General features: G+C 43.9%; 1 protein-coding gene across 2 annotated transcripts in view; it reads right to left on the reverse strand.

Moving 5' to 3' along the window:
- Nucleotides 1-19652, reverse strand: part of trappc8 (trafficking protein particle complex 8) — a 29020-nt gene that overhangs the window by 5210 nt on the left and 4158 nt on the right. The window contains exons 3-25 of one of the 2 annotated variants that reach the window (XM_037769195.1): nucleotides 17938-18021; nucleotides 15187-15276; nucleotides 13968-14142; nucleotides 13562-13715; nucleotides 13320-13410; nucleotides 12725-12987; nucleotides 11229-11344; nucleotides 10973-11123; nucleotides 9103-9203; nucleotides 8561-8666; nucleotides 7847-7978; nucleotides 7192-7416; nucleotides 6940-7045; nucleotides 5250-5444; nucleotides 4888-5072; nucleotides 4737-4811; nucleotides 4278-4383; nucleotides 3591-3748; nucleotides 2968-3401; nucleotides 1661-1817; nucleotides 1466-1562; nucleotides 1084-1152; nucleotides 923-981 (exon numbers count right to left, since the gene is read on the reverse strand). In XM_037769195.1, the coding sequence (XP_037625123.1) occupies nucleotides 923-981; nucleotides 1084-1152; nucleotides 1466-1562; nucleotides 1661-1817; nucleotides 2968-3401; nucleotides 3591-3748; nucleotides 4278-4383; nucleotides 4737-4811; nucleotides 4888-5072; nucleotides 5250-5444; nucleotides 6940-7045; nucleotides 7192-7416; nucleotides 7847-7978; nucleotides 8561-8666; nucleotides 9103-9203; nucleotides 10973-11123; nucleotides 11229-11344; nucleotides 12725-12987; nucleotides 13320-13410; nucleotides 13562-13715; nucleotides 13968-14142; nucleotides 15187-15276; nucleotides 17938-18021 (3329 nt within the window). The remainder of the gene's footprint in view (nucleotides 1-922; nucleotides 982-1083; nucleotides 1153-1465; nucleotides 1563-1660; nucleotides 1818-2967; nucleotides 3402-3590; nucleotides 3749-4277; nucleotides 4384-4736; nucleotides 4812-4887; nucleotides 5073-5249; nucleotides 5445-6939; nucleotides 7046-7191; nucleotides 7417-7846; nucleotides 7979-8560; nucleotides 8667-9102; nucleotides 9204-10972; nucleotides 11124-11228; nucleotides 11345-12724; nucleotides 12988-13319; nucleotides 13411-13561; nucleotides 13716-13967; nucleotides 14143-15186; nucleotides 15277-17937; nucleotides 18022-19652) is intronic. The other variant, XM_037769196.1, reaches the window with a different exon arrangement.

A 19652-nucleotide genomic window follows, 5' to 3' on the forward strand; every position in this document is an offset into this window, starting at 1 on the left:
AGCAGTGACGTAGGTTAACACAGTAAGCTAATCAATAAGGTTATGAATAATGTGAACGCTAGCACTAGCTGAGTCAACATTAGCTGTGCTAAGAAATAACTGAAAGGGTTAGTTCGGAGTGGTTTTGTATGTACACTCCCGTGTTCTGAGGTAAAGCGGCTATCTGATGGCGAGGTAAAGCGGTCTACCTGACTGGGAACTGAATATTATATGAATATTTTTATATTACCAATGGATCACATGACGCCTTGTATGTGAAAGGTGTGATGACGTTAAAGTGAACTATTACCAAACTCTGCACTTCCCCTCAGCTCTATGGAGCCTTATAGCATCTCTCAGCTCACGTGCTCTGGTTTTACGATCCACAGCTTTACTATTCTGGTTCACTCTCCCCGCACTTGTCAGCATCTTTTAAGCTGCAGCAGGCAGCTAAAAAGCCACTGTAACCACTAGCAACCAGCAGACAGACACAGTTAGAGACTAGCTGGTGAACATAGTGGAGCACTTTGCAGCTCAAGACAGTGAATATTGGACTTACATTCATCAGGTAGACATGAACATGACTGAATGCTAATGTTGCTAATTATTGCGGGTTGAAATGCTCTTGCATTGTTTTGGTTGTGTTGTTTCATTTTATTTATGTTTTATTATTTAGAATATTTAAAAAAAAAATTTCCAATTCCAATGTCTGAATATTCTTAAGAATTAAAACTTCATTGCTTTTTGGAAAGGTTGTACTTGCATTATTATACTATTATATTATCATCATATCAGTGGCTTAAAATGAGAATATTATTGATCATCGCAATTATTTCCAACAAAAGTAGATATTGTGACAGGCCTATAACAAAAGAATCAAAATGAGAACATACATTCAGTCGGACAAATTAAACTGACGACAACATTTTTGCTTTCCAGTTACCCGTTCATTTCCCAGATTCAGGTCTGCAAAAGTGTATTTCTCAACGACACCCGAGGAAGCTAGAAACAGACAAAACAAAGGCAAATCAGTGCTTATTCTAAAAGCCCTAAATCTAATGAGAGTAGACTGATGATGTTGTTTTTTTTATTTATATGAAGTACCTTGGTGGGGCTTGCATCGTGTGGCCCTGAAACACAGCTTGGCTCTTTCTCTGCTGGTGAGTTTACAGTCTGGAGGGGGAAGAGGGTAGACGGAGAGGAGCTGTGATTGATACGGACATCTAACAGGCTTTGGCCACTAGTAGCTAACGGAGTTACAACAACCAGGGTGTCAGGGTGGAAAACAAGGGTCCTGTAATATTAAAAACTAAGAGGGTTTGGGGAAAACAGGTAGTGAATTCAGTGCAGACTGGAGGTTCTGCTGAAATGGAGACCACAGCTGTGTTCACCACTCACACTGCTACATACGGATGTGCATAATAAAGAATAAAAGGATAAACTGAAAGAGACCATGAAAGAGTTGAAGCACAGATGACTAACACACCTTTATCCTTGGCTGGGTTGATACACTTGTGGAGGCGCCAGTGTTGACTGCTGCTGGACACCTGGATGATGTGGAACTCGCGCACACCAGCTTCACTCTGGGAGCCCACAGGAGGCAGATTAAAAGGTTGCTCAACAAAAAGGCTGCATACTGTAAGTGTGTACTGGAGGCGGTGTGGCATGCTGAGCATCTCACCGTGTTGATGTTCTCCACATCAATGAAGACCAGCGTTCCACCGCTGCTTTTGTCATCCAGGCTGTGATGTGGAGGAACGCTGCTGCGGCAGGCCGACGCCTGCACACTCAGAGAGCGACTGGCACAGATGAACACTGTGTGACGCAACACCCGATGACTTCCCATGAAGAGAGAGGAGAAAGAGGAGGGTTAGTGTCAACAAAACAGACCTCAGCTATTTTAATTCATTTAGAGCCGGCATATATTCACATCTTACTCTGTGAATTCTCAGGTTTATTTTTGATCAAACCAGAGTTGTTGGTTGTTGGAGGAGTGGAAAGACCAGGTAAGACGTGTTTGGTGAGTTTTATTTTGTGTCTGTCCAGTTTTACGATGAGTTAACAAGGCAATGAAGCCAGTCTTAGTTTGGTCTGAGAGAGAAACCTGAATTCAGACTGTGTACGGTTGTATTTTTTTGTTTAATAAGGAAGTAGGTGGAAGACTATTTCTTTTCTTTTGTTTATTTATTACGGCTTGTCCAGACCGGCCGCGTGGCCGCTGCGTTACCTGTTGTTTTATTATTTCGGCGTCCGTATTAACAGGTTAGAGCAGCCACACAGCCAGCGTGAGACGTGCGACTTAAAAGGGATCCATTGACTGTATATTGACATCATATCAGCAACATTACTACAGTTTGAATGTCTAGACATCTGTAGAATACGTCACGGACATGAAAAAAAGTACAGATTTATTTTTAAATCAACACTTCCTGCTTTTATTTCAAAATAAAAGCCCTCTGGCGTTTTTTCTGTGGATAGAATTCCTTCATTTGTTAACACAAGGCTTTTATTCTGAAATATGTGCAGGACAGACAGTGTTGTAGAACATGCAGTGACTTGCAGAGCTCCATGAATGAATATAGTACGGGGTTTTAATGGTGGATTATTACTATTATTTACAAATAACCACACACTTCTTAACCTTTCTCTGTCAAAATAAATATAAATAACATTTATAATTAAATGAAACGGCCATTATGAAAGGCAAACTCTATGTAGAAAGAAAGGGCTGACAGCAGCAGCAGAAAGGCAGCTGGTGTGAACTCCCACATCTCCCAACCCTACTATGGGCCGCCATAAAGTGTACCACAATGAGGTAGTTGAAACCTAAACCTGATCCTGATCCTGATCCTATTCCTGAAACCTGAAACCTGATTTCCTGTTCCTTAAACATATTCCATATTAATGACATTTATTATAAGTGGTTTTCCTTTGTGATTCAGGCTGCTAATGTGTATATTTTGTACCTATAAATCATACTTTATGTACCTGATTTTCATTCCTTTCTCTGTGCTCTCGTAGTAGAACAGGAAGTTGATTTCATGGACTCCCTCCTGGTCTGGTCCTCTGAGCCAGAGAGGCAGCTGTGTGGTCTCCCCCGGCTGCAGCGTGCTACCATCTATCGGGATCTCCATCACACCAGACGGCTGGCTGAAATCCTTCGCTGAGACCAACACCTCAGCTGCCACTGAGCCCGGGTGCCGGGACGTGGCCATGGTTTTATAGGCGGAGCAGTTTTCGGCTGAGGTCGGGCTGACGGGCGTGAGGGGAGTAGTGTTCTGGCTGCCGAAGGTGAAGAAATCTGGGTGTGTGGACGCCACTCGGAGGCCGCACAAAGCAACGCCGCTGACGTTACAGAACTCGACGTAGGCCTTCCTGATCTCACCACACAGCAGAGCAGTGGGAAACTGCAGGAAGAAGACCTGACACACACAAACACAGTCGATAAACAGGCAGCATTGGCATAACCTTTGATTTGTCTTTTGCATTTGGTTTAGGTGGCGTCACAGGAGAATTTGTGAGCCATCCAGAGGATTGTAGAGGAGGAAAATGTGACAAACATGGAAGAACTATTAAACATGAAGTCTCTACAGTCAGTGAGTCAGTGGTACCTCCATTAGGGGCATGGGTGGGGTTATGATGGGATCCAGACGCCGATCCAGACCATGTCGAATCACCATCTTGTCCTCTTTGGTCTGGTTCAGTCGTGGGCCCTGGATCTTCAGGTCCTGTCTGCCACGAACCACCATTAAATCCGACGTCTGCTGGCCTGTAGACAGGAGGAAATCCATCCTGTGTGTTAGTGGGTTTAGAGAATAACTCTTTTGAAATGTTTCCTCTAGGGCTGCCCCTCTTAGTCGATGTGTCCACTAATCGGTTGTTTGGTCTTAGTCGACAAGATTTCTTTAGTCTATCAGTCATTTTTTTATGCTTTTTACATGTTGAATGACTTATTTCCAAGAAACATCGAAGCCCATCGCTGGTAAACACCAGATTTAAAGTGGTGCATTTGAGTGATTCTCTGTGGAGAAACTCGGTTTTACAGATCTGTCGATTAAATCAACTAATGGATTAGTCGACTAAATGGTACGAATGTTATTAGATTAAGAACTTCTCCGGTCGGGGACAGCCCTCGTATTCTCTAAAACATTTTGACCTGACACAAAAGAAAAAACATAAAACGCTGATCTGAATCCCTGCAGGAAGCAATGAAACATCAGATCAGATAAACCGACACCTAAATGAGAAGGAAGTGGTGCTACAGCAGCCGGCAATAACCACTGAGGAATGTGCCTCACCTTCAGTGCTGGGAGCCGTCTCTCCAGAGGAAGCCGCAGCCAGGTTGTACACCACACCCACAATGTTCAGCTGGCCAGTTCTGTGTGGCAGCAGCCGGAGTCGAGCCTGAGGTCAAAAGGTCACAGTGACTGACAGCAGCGCAACACAACTAGATGTTTTGTTCAGTCTGAAGTATCGCATGAGCCAAAGAAAGAACAGTCCCAATTATTATTTACTGGAGATTTGAACAGTTTTTAATGTTTTTTATAACAGCATATCAGCTTGATGAGTCCAGCCCTCTCAGCCAAGTGTTGATGGAGCTTTGATACTTCATCAGGCTGATGACGCCTACTCCACTCTGCTAATAAATCCAGAACACAACTCTTAATAACACAGATATCTCTCCACTCTTCATTCTATCACACTCCTTAATTACTGTGGCTGCGGTCTGCCTGTAGATCTCAGAGAACCTTACTTACCGTTTTGGTCTCCTCTGGACCCATAAGAAACTCCAGGATGATCTCAGTGGTGGCGATGTCTTCTCGCTGTGTCGTCTGCAAGAAGAAACGGACATTAAAGAGACCGTGGAAACCTTAGTTTTGGTGTTTATCGCATCCGTCCATCACCCACCCATAGAGGCAGGGTCTCCTCACTGGTGATAGCCTCTCCTGACAACTCTTCAGTCGTCTTCGCATCATCATCATCATCATCGTCATCATCATCATCATCAGCGAACCTCCAGAGGAGTGAGAGGTTGGACAGAGCCAGAGGAACCTTCAGAGGGTTCCTGAATGTCACCTCCACTACGATTGGCTCTGCAGAGACAGAGAGAGAGGCTGTATACTGAGCAGGTAGCAGATAGTGCTAGGATTCTTTACACTACGGCAAAAGAACATTTCTGATTGGCTGGCCGTACGTCAGAACACCTAGAAATTAGGAGTAGACGAGTACTAAGGATTAGTCTACGATCCATTTTCAAATAGAGGTCTTACCCTCTGCCACAGCCAGTGGGCAGCGCAGGTTGTCTGTCTGGCTGTTCAGGCAGCACTGGGTGGGCTGGAAGCCCGCTGGGACAGTCCCCCTGCTGGTGGCAGCCACAAGCTGCTCCTCTAGGTGGCACCACATGGATGCCAGGTCCTGGTCATACTCCTGGTCCAGGGACACATGAGTGGCTGCCTGCTTTTCACCTGCACACATCAGGTAATCACAATCAATTGATGATTAGTTGTTCATTATAATGTATTTCCTCTGTCACACTTACACATTCACAAGTTAGAGTACACCTTAGATCAAAGGCCCCTCAGTAGTCTTATTAGTAGTAGTCACTAGATCTTTACTTATTGTATGTACATTTTTTGTTTTTATTTCACACTTACTTTGGCAATGTAAACATGAGTTTCCCATGACAGTAAAGCAAATTGTATTGAATTAGAGAGAGAGAGAGAGAGAGAGAGAGAGAGAGAGAGAGGGAAGAGGAGAGAGGGAAGAGGAGAGGGAAGAGGAGAGAGAAGAGGAGAGAGAAGAGGAGAGGGAAGAGGAGAGGGAAGAGGAGAGAGAAGAGAGGGAAGAGGAGAGAGAAGAGGAGAGAACAGGAGAGAGAAGAGGAGAGAAGAGGAGAGAAGAGGAGAGAATTGGAGAGAAAAGAGGAGAGAAGAGGAGAGGGAAGAGGAGAGAGAATAGGAGAGAGAAAAGAGGAGAGAGAAGAGGAGAGAGAAGAGGAGAGAAGAGGAGAGAAGAGGAGAGAAGAGGAGAGAAGAGGAGAGAGAAGAGGAGAGAGAAGAGGAGAGAAGAGGAGAGAAGAGGAGAGAGAAGAGGAGAGAGAAGAGGAGAGGGAAGAGGAGAGAGAAGAGGAGAGAGAAGAGGAGAGAAGAGGAGAGAGAAGAGGAGAGGGAAGAGGAGAGAGAAGAGGTGAGAGAAGAGGAGAGAGAAGAGGAGAGAGAAGAGGAGAGGAGAGAGAAGAGGAGAGGAAAGAGGAAAGGGAGGAGGAGAGAGAAGAGGAGAGAAGACATGTTCTGTAAGTATGTAGGGAAGGAGGCTAAATAACACTCTGAAGTTGGACTGAATTTTGGCGAGGAAACACTGGCATGGCCGTTTTCAAAAGGGGTCCCTTGACCTCTGACCTCAAGATATGTGAATGACAAAGGTGGAAAAAATTGTTAAATTTAGCACCAAATCTGTGTAACAAATGGTATCAACTTAAGAGACATAATAGCGCACTACTATAATGTTCTAAACCCCTATACACTTTCACAATATACTCTAATTGATGAATGAATTTTGTTTTTTTATTTCTGATTTATGACTATACCAACTTGACACACAGTCAATCTTCAGGTTCCCAGCTTTCAGATGGTGTACACCACTTTAATGTGACTACTCTGCTGACCTTCTATCTCCCCCTAAAGACCCCCCTGTAGTGGAAAAGTTAATGAGCATAGTGAGTGCCCTTGCTTCCCACAGTGAATCCACTGATAAACATCATTTCATCATATTTTAACACGATTCGATCAGATGGAGGTAAAGGGGTGCATGTCTGAAAGGGGCTTTAGATAAAGCTTACAGCTGCGACTCTCAGTGGTGCGTCTGTGTGTGTGTCAGAGCATGTACCCAAATCACCATTCTTTTCTTTAGATTGAGTCAAGCTGGGAGGAGATGACAGATGACTCATCATCAGTGTGTTACCTTCTGCGAGGCGGCGTTCATGTCCGAAGTAGACCCTCGTGGCTGAGCTGTGGATGCAGGGCAGAGGCAGCTGGGGGAGGCTGTCTTCATTCCCCACTATCACACTCTGGGAAAACACACACACACACACACACACACACACACACACACACACACACAAAACTTGGGTTATTTTGCGTTTGTGTCGTGTTCAGGAGAAGAGGTGTGAGAATGGAGCCTCGGGGGGAACTCCCACGTCGATGTGTGGGTTACCTTATAGACATAGAGGTATTCTCTGAGGAAGGCGCCCTGCTGTGTGGCCGTCTGCCTGCTGTCATTAGTCAGGATCTGTCTGAAGGCTGTTACGGCGCTCTCTGGTTGACCGAGTGTGAAGGACTGACGGCCGATTGTGAAGTTGATGTGGTCCTCCGCCAGAGACCAGCCCCTCTCCTTGTACACCTGCATGGCCTGGCAGTAACAGCGCAGTGCGTGCCTCCTCTATATGAAGAGACCGTAGAGAGGGGGCGAGGGACGGGAGAGAGAAGAGGTGGTGAGGGGCGTAAGGCGATCAACAAGGAGCAGAACATGAGGAGATGCACAAGGAGGACAACAACAGATTTATTATCATACCCCATTGTCAGGTTTCATAACGGAGCACTGAACTCACGCCATATTTTGTCTTCATGACCTTTCAGCTCAAAGAAGTTGGACCTGGCAGGATCCCTCTAACATCTTCTCCAACACTAACAACAGATCAATCATACAGTGTGGGGAGGCCTGACCAGAGTGGTTTGGGAGGTTTTGTTAGGAGGCAGACTCCACCAGGCTAGTTCTGTTTTTTTTTTCCATGACCTTAGTCACAGGTATAAAGCTGGGCACCAGAGTTAGGCCACAGTCAGTAGATCAGTAGATGGTTGAAAAGGCTCACCTGTCCTGCTTTGCTGAAACGATGACCAGCCAGGATCATATGGAAGGCAAACTTGCGCACCATGGGGTTACGCATGTTAATGAAGCAGTGGGCAGCCTGTTCCAGCAGCAGAGCGCTGCGCAGGTCAGAGTCCTGCACACCAACAAAAGGAAAGAAAAAAGCTCTGAGCAGAAGTCATCCACTGCAAGTTGACTTGATTATTCTACTTTTTATGAATGAATCCATTCATGGGCATAAAGACAGTACTAAGTCATTACAGTATTTGATGGTACGGTATTTATCTCTTGGATGGCCACCTTCGGTTTTAAACATCTTTATACATTGCATTGTGGGATCATTTGTGTCCAATATATAAAAAAGGTATAACAATTCTCATTTAGACAACACCACAAAACGGCCAACGCGCTACATAATAGGGGTGTACGGACATATCAATATACTCGAGTATTGCGATATTATGCGGTCTGATACCGTATCGATTCTCAAAAACACCGTATCGATGTTTTATTAATAGTCCCATGCAGTGGCTCATTTTGTGTTGTGTTTTGATGTTACAGGGATTGTGATAAATGCAAATGCAGATCCCACTGTTCGGATTGCATTAAAAAAAAGTTCACTTATTTGACTCAGATTTCATGCATATGGTGGTGTGTTCTTTATACTATGACAGTTTCCCTAATACAACAGGACTGATAGTGATGTGGGTTTCCTCACCTCGCTGGTCATCTTGATGAGGAGAGTTGCAGCATCTGAGTATTTGCCCTGACTCTTGAGTACCTCAGCACTGAGTAATGCACAGCGCTCAGCCAGCACCATGTTCCTGTAGAGGGAAGAAAACACGCTAACACACCACACACGGATAAAGACAAAAAGATAAGCTAAACTAAAAGGGAATATTCTAAGGTACTTATTACTCTGGAAGTGGTCTTACAAGGGCGCAATGATCAGGGTACAGCCTGGAAACAGCATATCTTTGTTTTTTATTCAGTAGTTTTAACATTCTCAGATGGGATTCATGCACCTAAAACCTGAGAATAAAGGCCTTTGCACACCATGTAGCTAACTGTAGCTGTACTGAGAGCCAGAAAACCCTGCTGTCATGTCATTCCTGGGTGTAATAGACATATTAAACACCTGAAACTTTCATTAGGGTGCACAGAGAAAGATTCACTTTGGTGAGCCTTTGCATTAGCACAATCAGCCTGACCTTAAACTGAAACAGCAGACAGAAAAAACAGTGTGTGATGAGGTCGTACTTGCAGACATCTCTGTACGTCTGTATTGCCGTGTCCATGTAGTGTGCTGGATATGGTCTGGGAGCTCCAGCCTGCAGGAAGGCTGATACTGCAGCCATTTCCTACAGAAGATGTCAGAATGAATGAGGACCAAAGGAAGGGACGGGGGAGAGAACAGAGGGGATTGAGGAAAATATGATTAGGATTTAACACTTCATACATGATGAGCGATAGAACGCAAACATTGCTCAGTTCAATCCACTGAAGGGTTTTGGCTGCCACAGCTTTACTTGGTCTGGTATGACGGTGGCTTGTGTTATCTAATGTTAGATATTACTATGAAAGTGAAACTGACTTCATGACTCTGTGCTACTGCTACACTGCAGCAAGGTTTCATGTCAATTCTCTTCTGACTTAACTGCTGTGAGTGCAGTTCAAATGTCTACAGCAGTACTGAACAGATCAAATGCAGACTCAGATGCAGGTGTAGTGCATATTCAAACCTGACAGACTAATTCTTTTCAGCATTCTTGCAAAACAAGCTTGGCAACATGGAGACTAGTGCGCTCTCAGTGCTACTAACTACACTGTAAGTTAAATCAAGGCCCAGCCACTTCTGACTGACTGCAGACCATGCTGCATCTCATTTGTGGAGCAGTTGATACTCCATCAGAGCAGGGTTCTATCTAGGGCCGCCCCCTCTTAGTCGATTAGTCCACTGATCAGTGCTTTTGGTCTTAGTCAACTAACAGTTCTTTAGTCTATTAGTCATTTTTTATGCCTTTTTTTCATGCTAAATGACTTATTTCCAAGAAACTTCTGAGCCCATCTCTGGTAAACATCAGATTTAAAGTGGTGCTTTTGAGTGATTCTCTGTGGAGAAACTCAGTTTTACCAATCTGTTTATTAAATCAACTAATGGATTAGTTGACTAAATGATACGAATGTTAGCAGATGAAGAACTTCTCCGGTCGGGGACAGCCCTCGTAATCTCTAAAACATTTTTGACCTGACAAAAAAGAAAAAACAGAAAACGCTGATCTGGATCCCTTCAGGAAGCAATGAAACGAGTGTTGTTGACTAAGTGTAGCGTTGTCAACTAGAAGAATTTCTCTGGTCAAGGACGGCCCTGGTTTCATCAAATGGGATGCTGTGCCACAGCTAGTATGATAGCTTCCTCTGTTTTTGGATTCTTTTTCCATTCTCTCAAAGGTGAGCACCGTCAAGAAAGTTTAATACTGGTCAACAATTGTTTACCGAAGTGGAACTCTACGCAAAAAGCTCAGCACAAACTGATGTCACTGAAATGTCACCGTTTTACACACTCTGAAGATTACAAGCTCCATACGCAGCAAAAACATCTGTGAGCATTACTGTCAGGAACCTTTCATCCTGAAGCTGAACTGGCTGTTAGAGAGGCCTGCGTGAGACCATGCACCCTTAATACAGCTTTAACATTTGGGTTTAAGGAATTGATACTATTAACCCTTTAAAAACAAACCTCCCGTGGCTCATCGTTGTTTGCCTGATCCTCTTAAAATCGATCTAAAATAAAACCACAACAGCTAGAGCGTTCATTCTTTTTGCAGCAGAAAGCTGAGGCTCGTCTTTCGCGTCATCGTGTTGTACACTCGTGATGATGTCACAATCACGTTTCTTCTGTGTTTATTTGATGAAAACACATTTTTGTATGTTTCTATGACACAATTTCAATACTTTTTATCAATTATTATGGTTTGTTAACTTGCATTACCTTTTAGCTTAGCTTGTACACATTTTAGGGATATGAAGCATTTGAAGATACTCCCAAGAAATGACATCACTATTGCAGAGTTCAAAGGGTTAAGCCATGATCTTCATAAGGTACAGGTAGGAAGGTGTGTGCTCTCACCAGTGCTCCTGCAGCATACAGCATGGCCTGGTCTGACAGGAAGTCTTTCTTGGCAGTGTGGTAACAGCTGTAGGCCAGCTCATAGTGCTGGACCAGGAAGCACAGGTCGGCCATCTTTCTGATCTGCAGCTCGGGGGCTTCTGGGGGATATCTGACATCACAGGATGTGGAAGATCAAACCAGCAATGTATACAGAGTTAATGTAGAAATGAAATAGGAGCCCTGCTCCAGTCTCATATGAAAGTGTGATGCTTACAGAAGGCCAAATGTGCTTTTTGGTTCACTGATGCTCTTCTCTGGAACTTTCCCTCCGCCAAACCACTTCTTGGTGGCAGTGAACAGAGACCGACTCAGACCTTTCCTGGACACCAGCTGTGGACAGAGAGGCAGATCATGTGTCTGAGTGCTGGAAGAATGTAGCTCTCATCAATCTATGGGAGTATTAATGGAGCAATACCATTTGCAAAAGCTGTGAAACTGAATCTCAATCCTACACAAATCTGTGAATCATAAATTGATGATTGAGCGAGGAGGGTCAGAGCCGTAAAAAGAGCCGTGAGATGGATCTGAAGAACTGTCTGTTGTTGCAGCTCTTGACGCTGAATCTTTTTCACTCATTAATAAAAGGCCATTCAGTTTGTTGAGTACCTACGTTCAGATTCTTTTACACATGGACATTCAAGAGATTCTGGTACACATTCACAAATCTGATTACGCACACATGGATTGAGGTACAGTTTCACAACTCTCCACACACATTTGCAAACAATATTGCTATAACAATGCCACCATCATAGGCCACTGATAACAATAATATGCTCCTGCGGTTACTGAACCTCAGGGTCCAATCGTTTTGGGGGCAAACCATGAAGTGCTATATAGATGGCCACATTGTGGCACCACTGCTCCCAAAACGAATCACCTTTTCCTTGATGTTTGGCCTAATCATAGACTTGTCTGGAAGAAGTGGACGTAGTCACCGTGATGTCACCCACTGGTTTATGAACTGCCGTTTTGAAGCCTCGAGTTCGGCATTTTGGATGTCACCATCTTGTTTTTTTTTGCAACCAGAAGTGACACAAGAGGCTGGAGCTATGTACAACTGAACGCTGAATAAGACATTTTTAGGTGACCAGAAATGTTATAATTAACTTTGATGAAGTGAAAACACACTATAAAAGGGTTAAAGTTCTACGACAAAAACACGGACGACTCCAAGACCGGAGAACGCCGGGGTAGTGACCTGTCAATCACAAGGTAGCCACGCCCTAAAGCATCCCCTGCTTTATGGTCTATTTGACTCTAATTGGGGCCATAATTTACTAAATGAACATCATTCTGTATTGAAGACTTGAAACTAGCAATTGAGACCATAAACTCATGTTTACAATGTTTACTGAGGTAAGAAATCAAGAGAGAAGTAGGGTCATTTTCTCATAGACTTCTATATAACCAGAGGAGTCGCCCCCCTGCTGACTGGTAGAGAGAATGCAGGTTTAAGGCTCTTGGCTTCGCATTGGCTTCACTTCTCAGACCCGGAGGTTGCCACCTGGGCCAAACTTTCATTTGTATTTTCATTTTTTTAAATTTAAAAGTAGTTCTAAAAAAAAAATCCTACTAATGAAAAGACAAACAAACGAAAGCAACTGAAAATATGAAAAGGTAAAATCAAAAATATGAAACTTCAAACTCAAAACCAGTTTGAGTTTGAAGTTTAAATATGTTGCGGAGCGAGGCTTGGAGGAGTGGTACCTGGTCGTTGAGCTGTCTGATGTTCTTCTCTATGTGCGGCAGCAGGCCTCTGAAGGTGAACTCTTGGATGAACTGTCTGATGTGGTCGTGGTCATTCAGGGTCAGACACGCCCCGTGGCTCCCTGCGCCCCCCGCCGGGCCCTCTGGATCTCTCGCACCTTTCTTCAGGTCGGTGTTAACGGCACTGAGGGTGTGCAGGCTTCCTGGACTGCTCACTGTGTCCAGCTGGAGAGGATGGCTGTCCAGGCTGTTGGATGCTCCATCTGTGTAGGAAATACAACATATTATCACAACACACATACCTTTGATGTTCACTCACTTCATAAGACTTTTTATTTGTCTCAGCAACCAATCAACCCTGATGAACCAGGGGGATTTTACACAAAACATTTGCGCTCAACGTTGTCAAGGATTCCCTGTGGTGAGGCACCCTATGATCATATAATGACATACATACATGTAGTTAATAAAAGCATTCTGAATAGAGCATAAAAGTCTGCTAAAATAACTTCACCTAAAATGTCAGGTATCTCAGAAGACAGCTATTGGTCATCTAGAACAGGAAGCCAAAGTCTGAGCTGTTGAATCGACTGACCTTTCTCTGCTGAGTGATGGCAGTCCACTTCAGCTGCACTGACGTTGTTCTCAACAGCAGCACTGTTCACAGCTGCATCATCGAGCACATCCTGCAATAAGGGTCACCGCGTTAACACAAGGCACACGACGGAATCCTCTGGCTGATTTCACCTGTCAGCTCTCTAGTGACACCCGTGCCGTGACTGCTGACGCTGGACCGCGGTCAGTCGCAGCGTTTTCGAGGAAGCTACAAATGCTCACCTGGTTCTGCAGATTATTCCTGTGCAGGTATTGAGTCCAGGGGTCCGGAATTTGTTCATCTTCTTCCGCCGAGATGGTGCGAGAGTTCATTTTCAACAGGTAGCAGCCCTGATGGCCGTACCTCTGCTTCATATCTTCGTACACCGAATCTGCCCTGGAGAGGACGGACGAATACTGATCAAACACAAAACAGCGCCTTCCTACAACCCCAATCAATACACCAACACCTACAGTAGTAGCGTTTTTCTTTAGTCAAAGTATTGATTGCTTTTAGCCGAGTCATTGATAGTTCTTGAACAGAGAAAATACACCATGGACTATATTGCTAATGTTACACAACTTTAGATGGTGTAATGATATCTGTACACTAATCTATACGTGTACATGGTGAAGCTCTTCTCAGTACCTCTGTTCACCCCCCTGGCTCATGTCGTGCAGTAAGACGTAGTACTTGAGCGTGTTGGGGATGAACCACTTGGGGTTGGTGTAGTCTCCACTGTGCTGAATCCTGTGCTGCTCCTGGGAAAGCTTGAGGAACTGCTCCACTGGGACTGCCTCAGTGGAGGAAACCACCAGCAGGCCTGTCAGGACCAGGGCGTCAAGGACTTACACACAACCACGTGGATCAATCAGAGAAGAGCACATGCACTAAAGCAGGAGGGTCTATGGGAGCCAAAGACTACTACTAATAATAATGATAATAATAATAATGTTATGTCCTTAATCAACAGGAAACACATCACATTGTGCAGAGTATCGGTAACAGTAGAATTGAAGAGAATACCTAATCCAACTTTTCTGACAAATATTGCAATTTGTGAATATTTTTCAATAAAATAAACTCCAGATTTATGGACAACTTACAGAAGGCGTATACTTGAAAACGACTCAATAACTTTCAAACACAATCGTGGCATTCAAAATCAATTTTACAGTTAATGATAAGAGCTACAGTCGCCCAGCTAAGATGATAATGACAGCGTTTAAATACGGATGATACGGTTGACGGCCCTGCACTTTAGCGGCTGGACTAACCTTAGCTTTACAGGACGAGCTAATGTTAGCATCGTACACTGACAGGCAGCGCAAGCTGGCCGTGGAAATGAGCGGTGAGGCGGTAGATGAACACATTACTTTCTTTGTTATTTACCGTATTTTTTTGTTTTGTCTGAGCTCTACTCAGTGTTTTGAAGTGAGAGAGACTCAGTTGGGGAAAAAGGTGATGTTGTGAATTTCTGCGCACCGATCAGGATTAAGCAACATTTCCATCAAAATCTGATGATATTCAGGATTGTTTGCTTATTATTATTTAATGTTAGAGAGAGTATGTTTTCAGGGGATAAAGGGATAGATTCTGACTGAAGTAAAACTTCTTACTTTCATTTTATCCTCACCTTCCCCTTACAGTGGAGGTTTCAGACATGCCTAAAACTTCACAGTACTAAGATCTGCTGGAGTGAATAAATAGCACACACTCAATGTTGTATTTGAACAGAACCTGTGCAATGGCATGAGATCACATACCTGACCCAGAACACTGCTCAACCTAACTGGAATCTTAAAGAAAATGACCTGACCAGAGCGCGGTGACCAGCGGCCAGTTTCGCGTGCTGTCGGAAGGATACAGGCGAGGTAGTGATTGAGAAACTCATGGTCGGAGGCGGGCATCGACTGCAGGAAGTTCTCCCTGTAGGCTTCAAACCAGGGCGTGGTTGCTGGAGACACAAAGACAAAGTGAGATGGAGGACTTCATCCAAACAGACAACAATCACTCGACTGACTGACTGTCTGTCTGTCTGTATATCTCTATCTACTCTACCATCCACCAAAGGCCCAACATGCTAAAAGAAAAGAAAAATATCCATCCATTTATTTATTTCCATACTTTTTCTTACTATTTAACCACAATTGTAATAACAAAATCATAAATCATTAGTATCCATTGTGAAGGTTATCAGTTCCATTGGTACTTCATGTTAACTTCTCCCATCCAGTGAGTAGCTGTCATCTTTGAACAGGCTCAACTTCTCCACCACACTGAGACTGTTGCAGCTCAGCTGCCAATCAGACAGGCTGCTCTGCTGCACTACATCATGTACACTGAGGTCCTACAGTGACGTCATCCTCTGGCACTGCTCACCGATATTAAAGAGTGGAACAAACCACCACACACAGAACAATAACTACAATACAATGTTGGCTTCTTCATAGTTTTGTTCCTGTTCCACCTGATCTCTAAAGAGCTAGATTAAAGCTGATTAAAATGCTTCAACAGCAACACCTGCAGGGCAGAGGGGAAAGGGCAGCCTGTGTGTGTGAAGTGGTTGGGGGCCTTGTGGGGGGTAGAGGAGGACGGCAGGTCCTCGTCCCCCCTTAGGGCGAGATCTCTCCTATCAATTCAATGCATTTAATTTTTTCCATGCTTATCTGTGATTGGCCAAAACACGTCAAATGACGCTCCAAGGGAGGATAACCTCCCTTAGCTTGTGACATCAACAACCAGCAGAATACAAGATTGACATGGCGTTGGTCCAATGATGACGTCCAAATGTAGGCCTGTACAACAGAGTCTAAAGTGTCCCTTTTTGTCGAGGAGCTATACTACTAGTGTTAGCCCGGAAGGACCCGTGCAGCAGTCTGTCGCCCATACTGGGATCCAGTCCCGGTTGAGCAGAGAGCAGAAGCATGGCTGAGCGAGGGCCCGACGCTGCCTGGGGCCCTGCGGGTAGTGGATGGAGAGCTCCGCTCTGCTGAGGCAGCCACGGGGCTCGTTGTCAGCTGTCGGGGTTGGACAAACAGCGGGACTACGTGGCGTGCTGCGGCCCAACCTGCTGCCGCACTCCGCTCACCTGGGATTGGTTCCCGGTGTGGGCAACATACTGCTGTACGGGCAGTTTACATACAGGCTTCTAGTGACACATTACACACACAAAGGTTTATTCCCACCCTGAGGCTGCAGTAATTGTTGTTAACAAATCTTATAAGGTATTGTTTTTGTTTTTTTCGTTTATGTTAGGAAGTAGAGATAAGCACAAAGGGCTTTCCAGATTAAAATCTGAATCCCATGTGTTCCCTCCTATATGACACATACATTAGGAACATGAGACCACATATATCAAGCAGCACTGACTGAGACCACATATGTATACATAAGATGGAGGTAAAAGTGCAAAATAAGAGGAATAACTAAATAAAATAACATGACACCGTATGGGTTAGTTTTCCTTCTAGTCCTCAGGTCACCAGCTGTCACTGATCTGGACACGGTGAGCTAGTGAAACACCCCATCACGGGGCTTTCACTCCAAAAGCACAAGTTCAGTATTGCGCAGAGCAAGGCCATTGTTCCAGAGCGGCTGCGCTCTCCTGAGACATATCAGTATCATTTTCTGCTAGGTTGAGCAGCAAAAGTTCAACTGAATTGTAACTTCGACAAAGATAAAATACCCTGACCTCTACAATACGCATCCAATGGGATTCTGGCATTGACGGGGGGGGGGGGGGGGGGGCGTTTTTTAACACTGATCATTTCGAGAACAATGATGGAAAAGTTCATTTTGTGTCTTTGAATTTACCAGCTCTGTAACTCTACTCTCCGATCCTACAGGATCTACAAAATCTCAAGCCTGGCAGAATATGCCAAATATTTGTTCAAAGCACAGTGCCAGTTTTGACACAGAGAATCCCACTCATCACAGCCTCTGATGATGAGTGTGCAGTACAGGACAGACACCCTAACCATATGCACATGCAGTATTAGAGACTTCATTAGATAAAATATGCATAAGCATTCTTTTCTTCAGATTTATAAAGTGGCACATACACCTGGTTATAAATCTCAGTCATTGTGGAGTTGAGCGCTCACTGAGCCTCATTTCCACTCCCACAGTTAGCTATGAATGGATATAGAAAACACCCTTAAACATCAGTTTGCATATCAATACTTGTGCCTGCTCCACCACTCATTAGACCTGTCGGCAAGAAGAACGGCAAAGAACAAGTGCATGTTCACTGACTGTGTGACATGAGTCATTAGACGCTACCGTTGTGTACGGTTGTGGCTGTTTATATCGTGGTCTGAAGTCTGTGTGAGGTGACCCATTCCTCCTTTATAAAATACCACTTCATGTGTGAGAAAAGGTGTATGCGTATGGTTTTTGTGTTGTTTTTATACATCTGGCCCCAGGTCAATAATAACCAGTTATCACTTCATATTTCTGGCAATCTCAATACATAACAAGAAAAGCAACCACCACATTGTAACAAAAAGCAGAGAGACAGTGCAACTACTGGAAACTAGAGGGAGAGAAGCATGGCCGATGTGGCTGAGCTGAGAGGACTATAGCTATCCACACATCAGCCAGGAGATAGTGATACCTGTGTAGTGCTTGGAGGTGCTGACTTCCAACAGTGTTTCTCTCCAGGCACTGTACCAGGGCGTGCTAGCTTTAAGAGAGTGATCTGATAGGTGGAAGCAGACAGCCGGGGCTAATGTTAGCAACATCCCATTTCCTTTCAAGGTCTTTTCATTCAAAATGAGAATTTACAGATGATCAAGGAACAAAACAGGGAGGAGAAACAATATAGACCCTTTCATAGTCACGATTTCATCACAGTGTTAGCTGGAGGTAAGAACAAGGAAAAGACACCAATCACCTCAGAGTAGTAGGCTAAAGTTACACATCCAAAATGTCATCTTACTGTGTAGCTAATAGGCTAAACTATTAGAGAGACTAATAGGCTATTAGAGAGATGGAGAGATAATGTTGCTAAGAGGCTAAACTATTAGAAAGATGGAGAGAAAATGTTGCTAATACGCTAAACTGTTCGAGAAATGGAGAGAAAATGTTTTGTAATAGGCTAAATTATTAGAGAGATAGAGAGAAAATGTTGCTAATAGGCTTAACTATTAGAGATGGAGAGATAATGTTATTAATTAATCGTGCTATCAACCTGAACCCCCTTCACCAGGATTGTTAAGATCAGCAGTAATATCATCGGGCGGGAACAGGAGTCACTTAGCATCATCCATAAGAAACATACAATAAAGATGACCTCACAAATAGCTGTAGACACCACACACACACACCCCTCAATACCTACTACAACCTCATGGCCTCCGGACGCCGATATAGGTCCCTGACCCTCAGAACCAGAAGGGCACACATCTAGTTTTGTACCTACCTCCATCCATCTACTGAACTCTGAACTTTCCCCATCCCATGTTCCCTTCAGAGGGTAGCGGACTGATTAACAACAACTGTTAATGTCAGAGGAATAATTAGGCCAGCAGATAAGCACTGTACACATTGAGACATGTAAATGAGATTGAACGCTGACTCAGACACTCCCCATCCCCCCTCCCTCCTCTCATTGTACTTTTGTTTCTGCAGTGGAGTTTACTCTTGTGAATAAACTGGAAACATTAAAAGGTCCCATATTGTAAAAAGTGAGATTGTCATGTCTTTTATATTTTTAAGCAGGTTTAAGTGCTATATAAATACTGTTAAACTATCAAAACGCTCAATATATGGAGAAATACACACAGCCCGTATTCAGAAACTCTGCGTTTGAAACAAGCCGTTAGGATTTCTGTCCATTTGTGATGTCACAAATCTACAATATTTAGACCATTTCACAGTTTTAAACGTAAACATTCTAAATGGGTCCCAGTTTATTTCCTGTCGCAGTGGATGTCAGTGACATCCAGCAAACAGGAAGTAAACATGGACCTAAGCTGTTGCCTAGCAACGCAATTCCGTTGAATTGTACTAAAACGGGGCGTTTCAGACAGAGGGTAAATACAGGTATATTTGGACAGACTGTATGAGGAAAATAAAGTTTTTTTTAAACATTAAAGCATGTAAACATGTTTTAGTAGAAACCCAAAATACAAGTATGAACCTGAAAATGAGCTCGATATGGGACCTTTAATACATGAAAATTAAATAGTCAGTGGTTGTTAGCTATTGGTACTAGTGATTTAGTAGGGTTTTGGTAGGTGGGTATACTTTGGCTTCAACTTAACGGATTAAGCTTTTACATACAAAAGAAATGATGAACTGATAAAATATGATACACTCTTATAGACT

This window comes from Sebastes umbrosus, chromosome 5 (genome assembly GCF_015220745.1).
Source record: "Sebastes umbrosus isolate fSebUmb1 chromosome 5, fSebUmb1.pri, whole genome shotgun sequence".
Lineage (NCBI taxonomy): Eukaryota > Metazoa > Chordata > Actinopteri > Perciformes > Sebastidae > Sebastes > Sebastes umbrosus.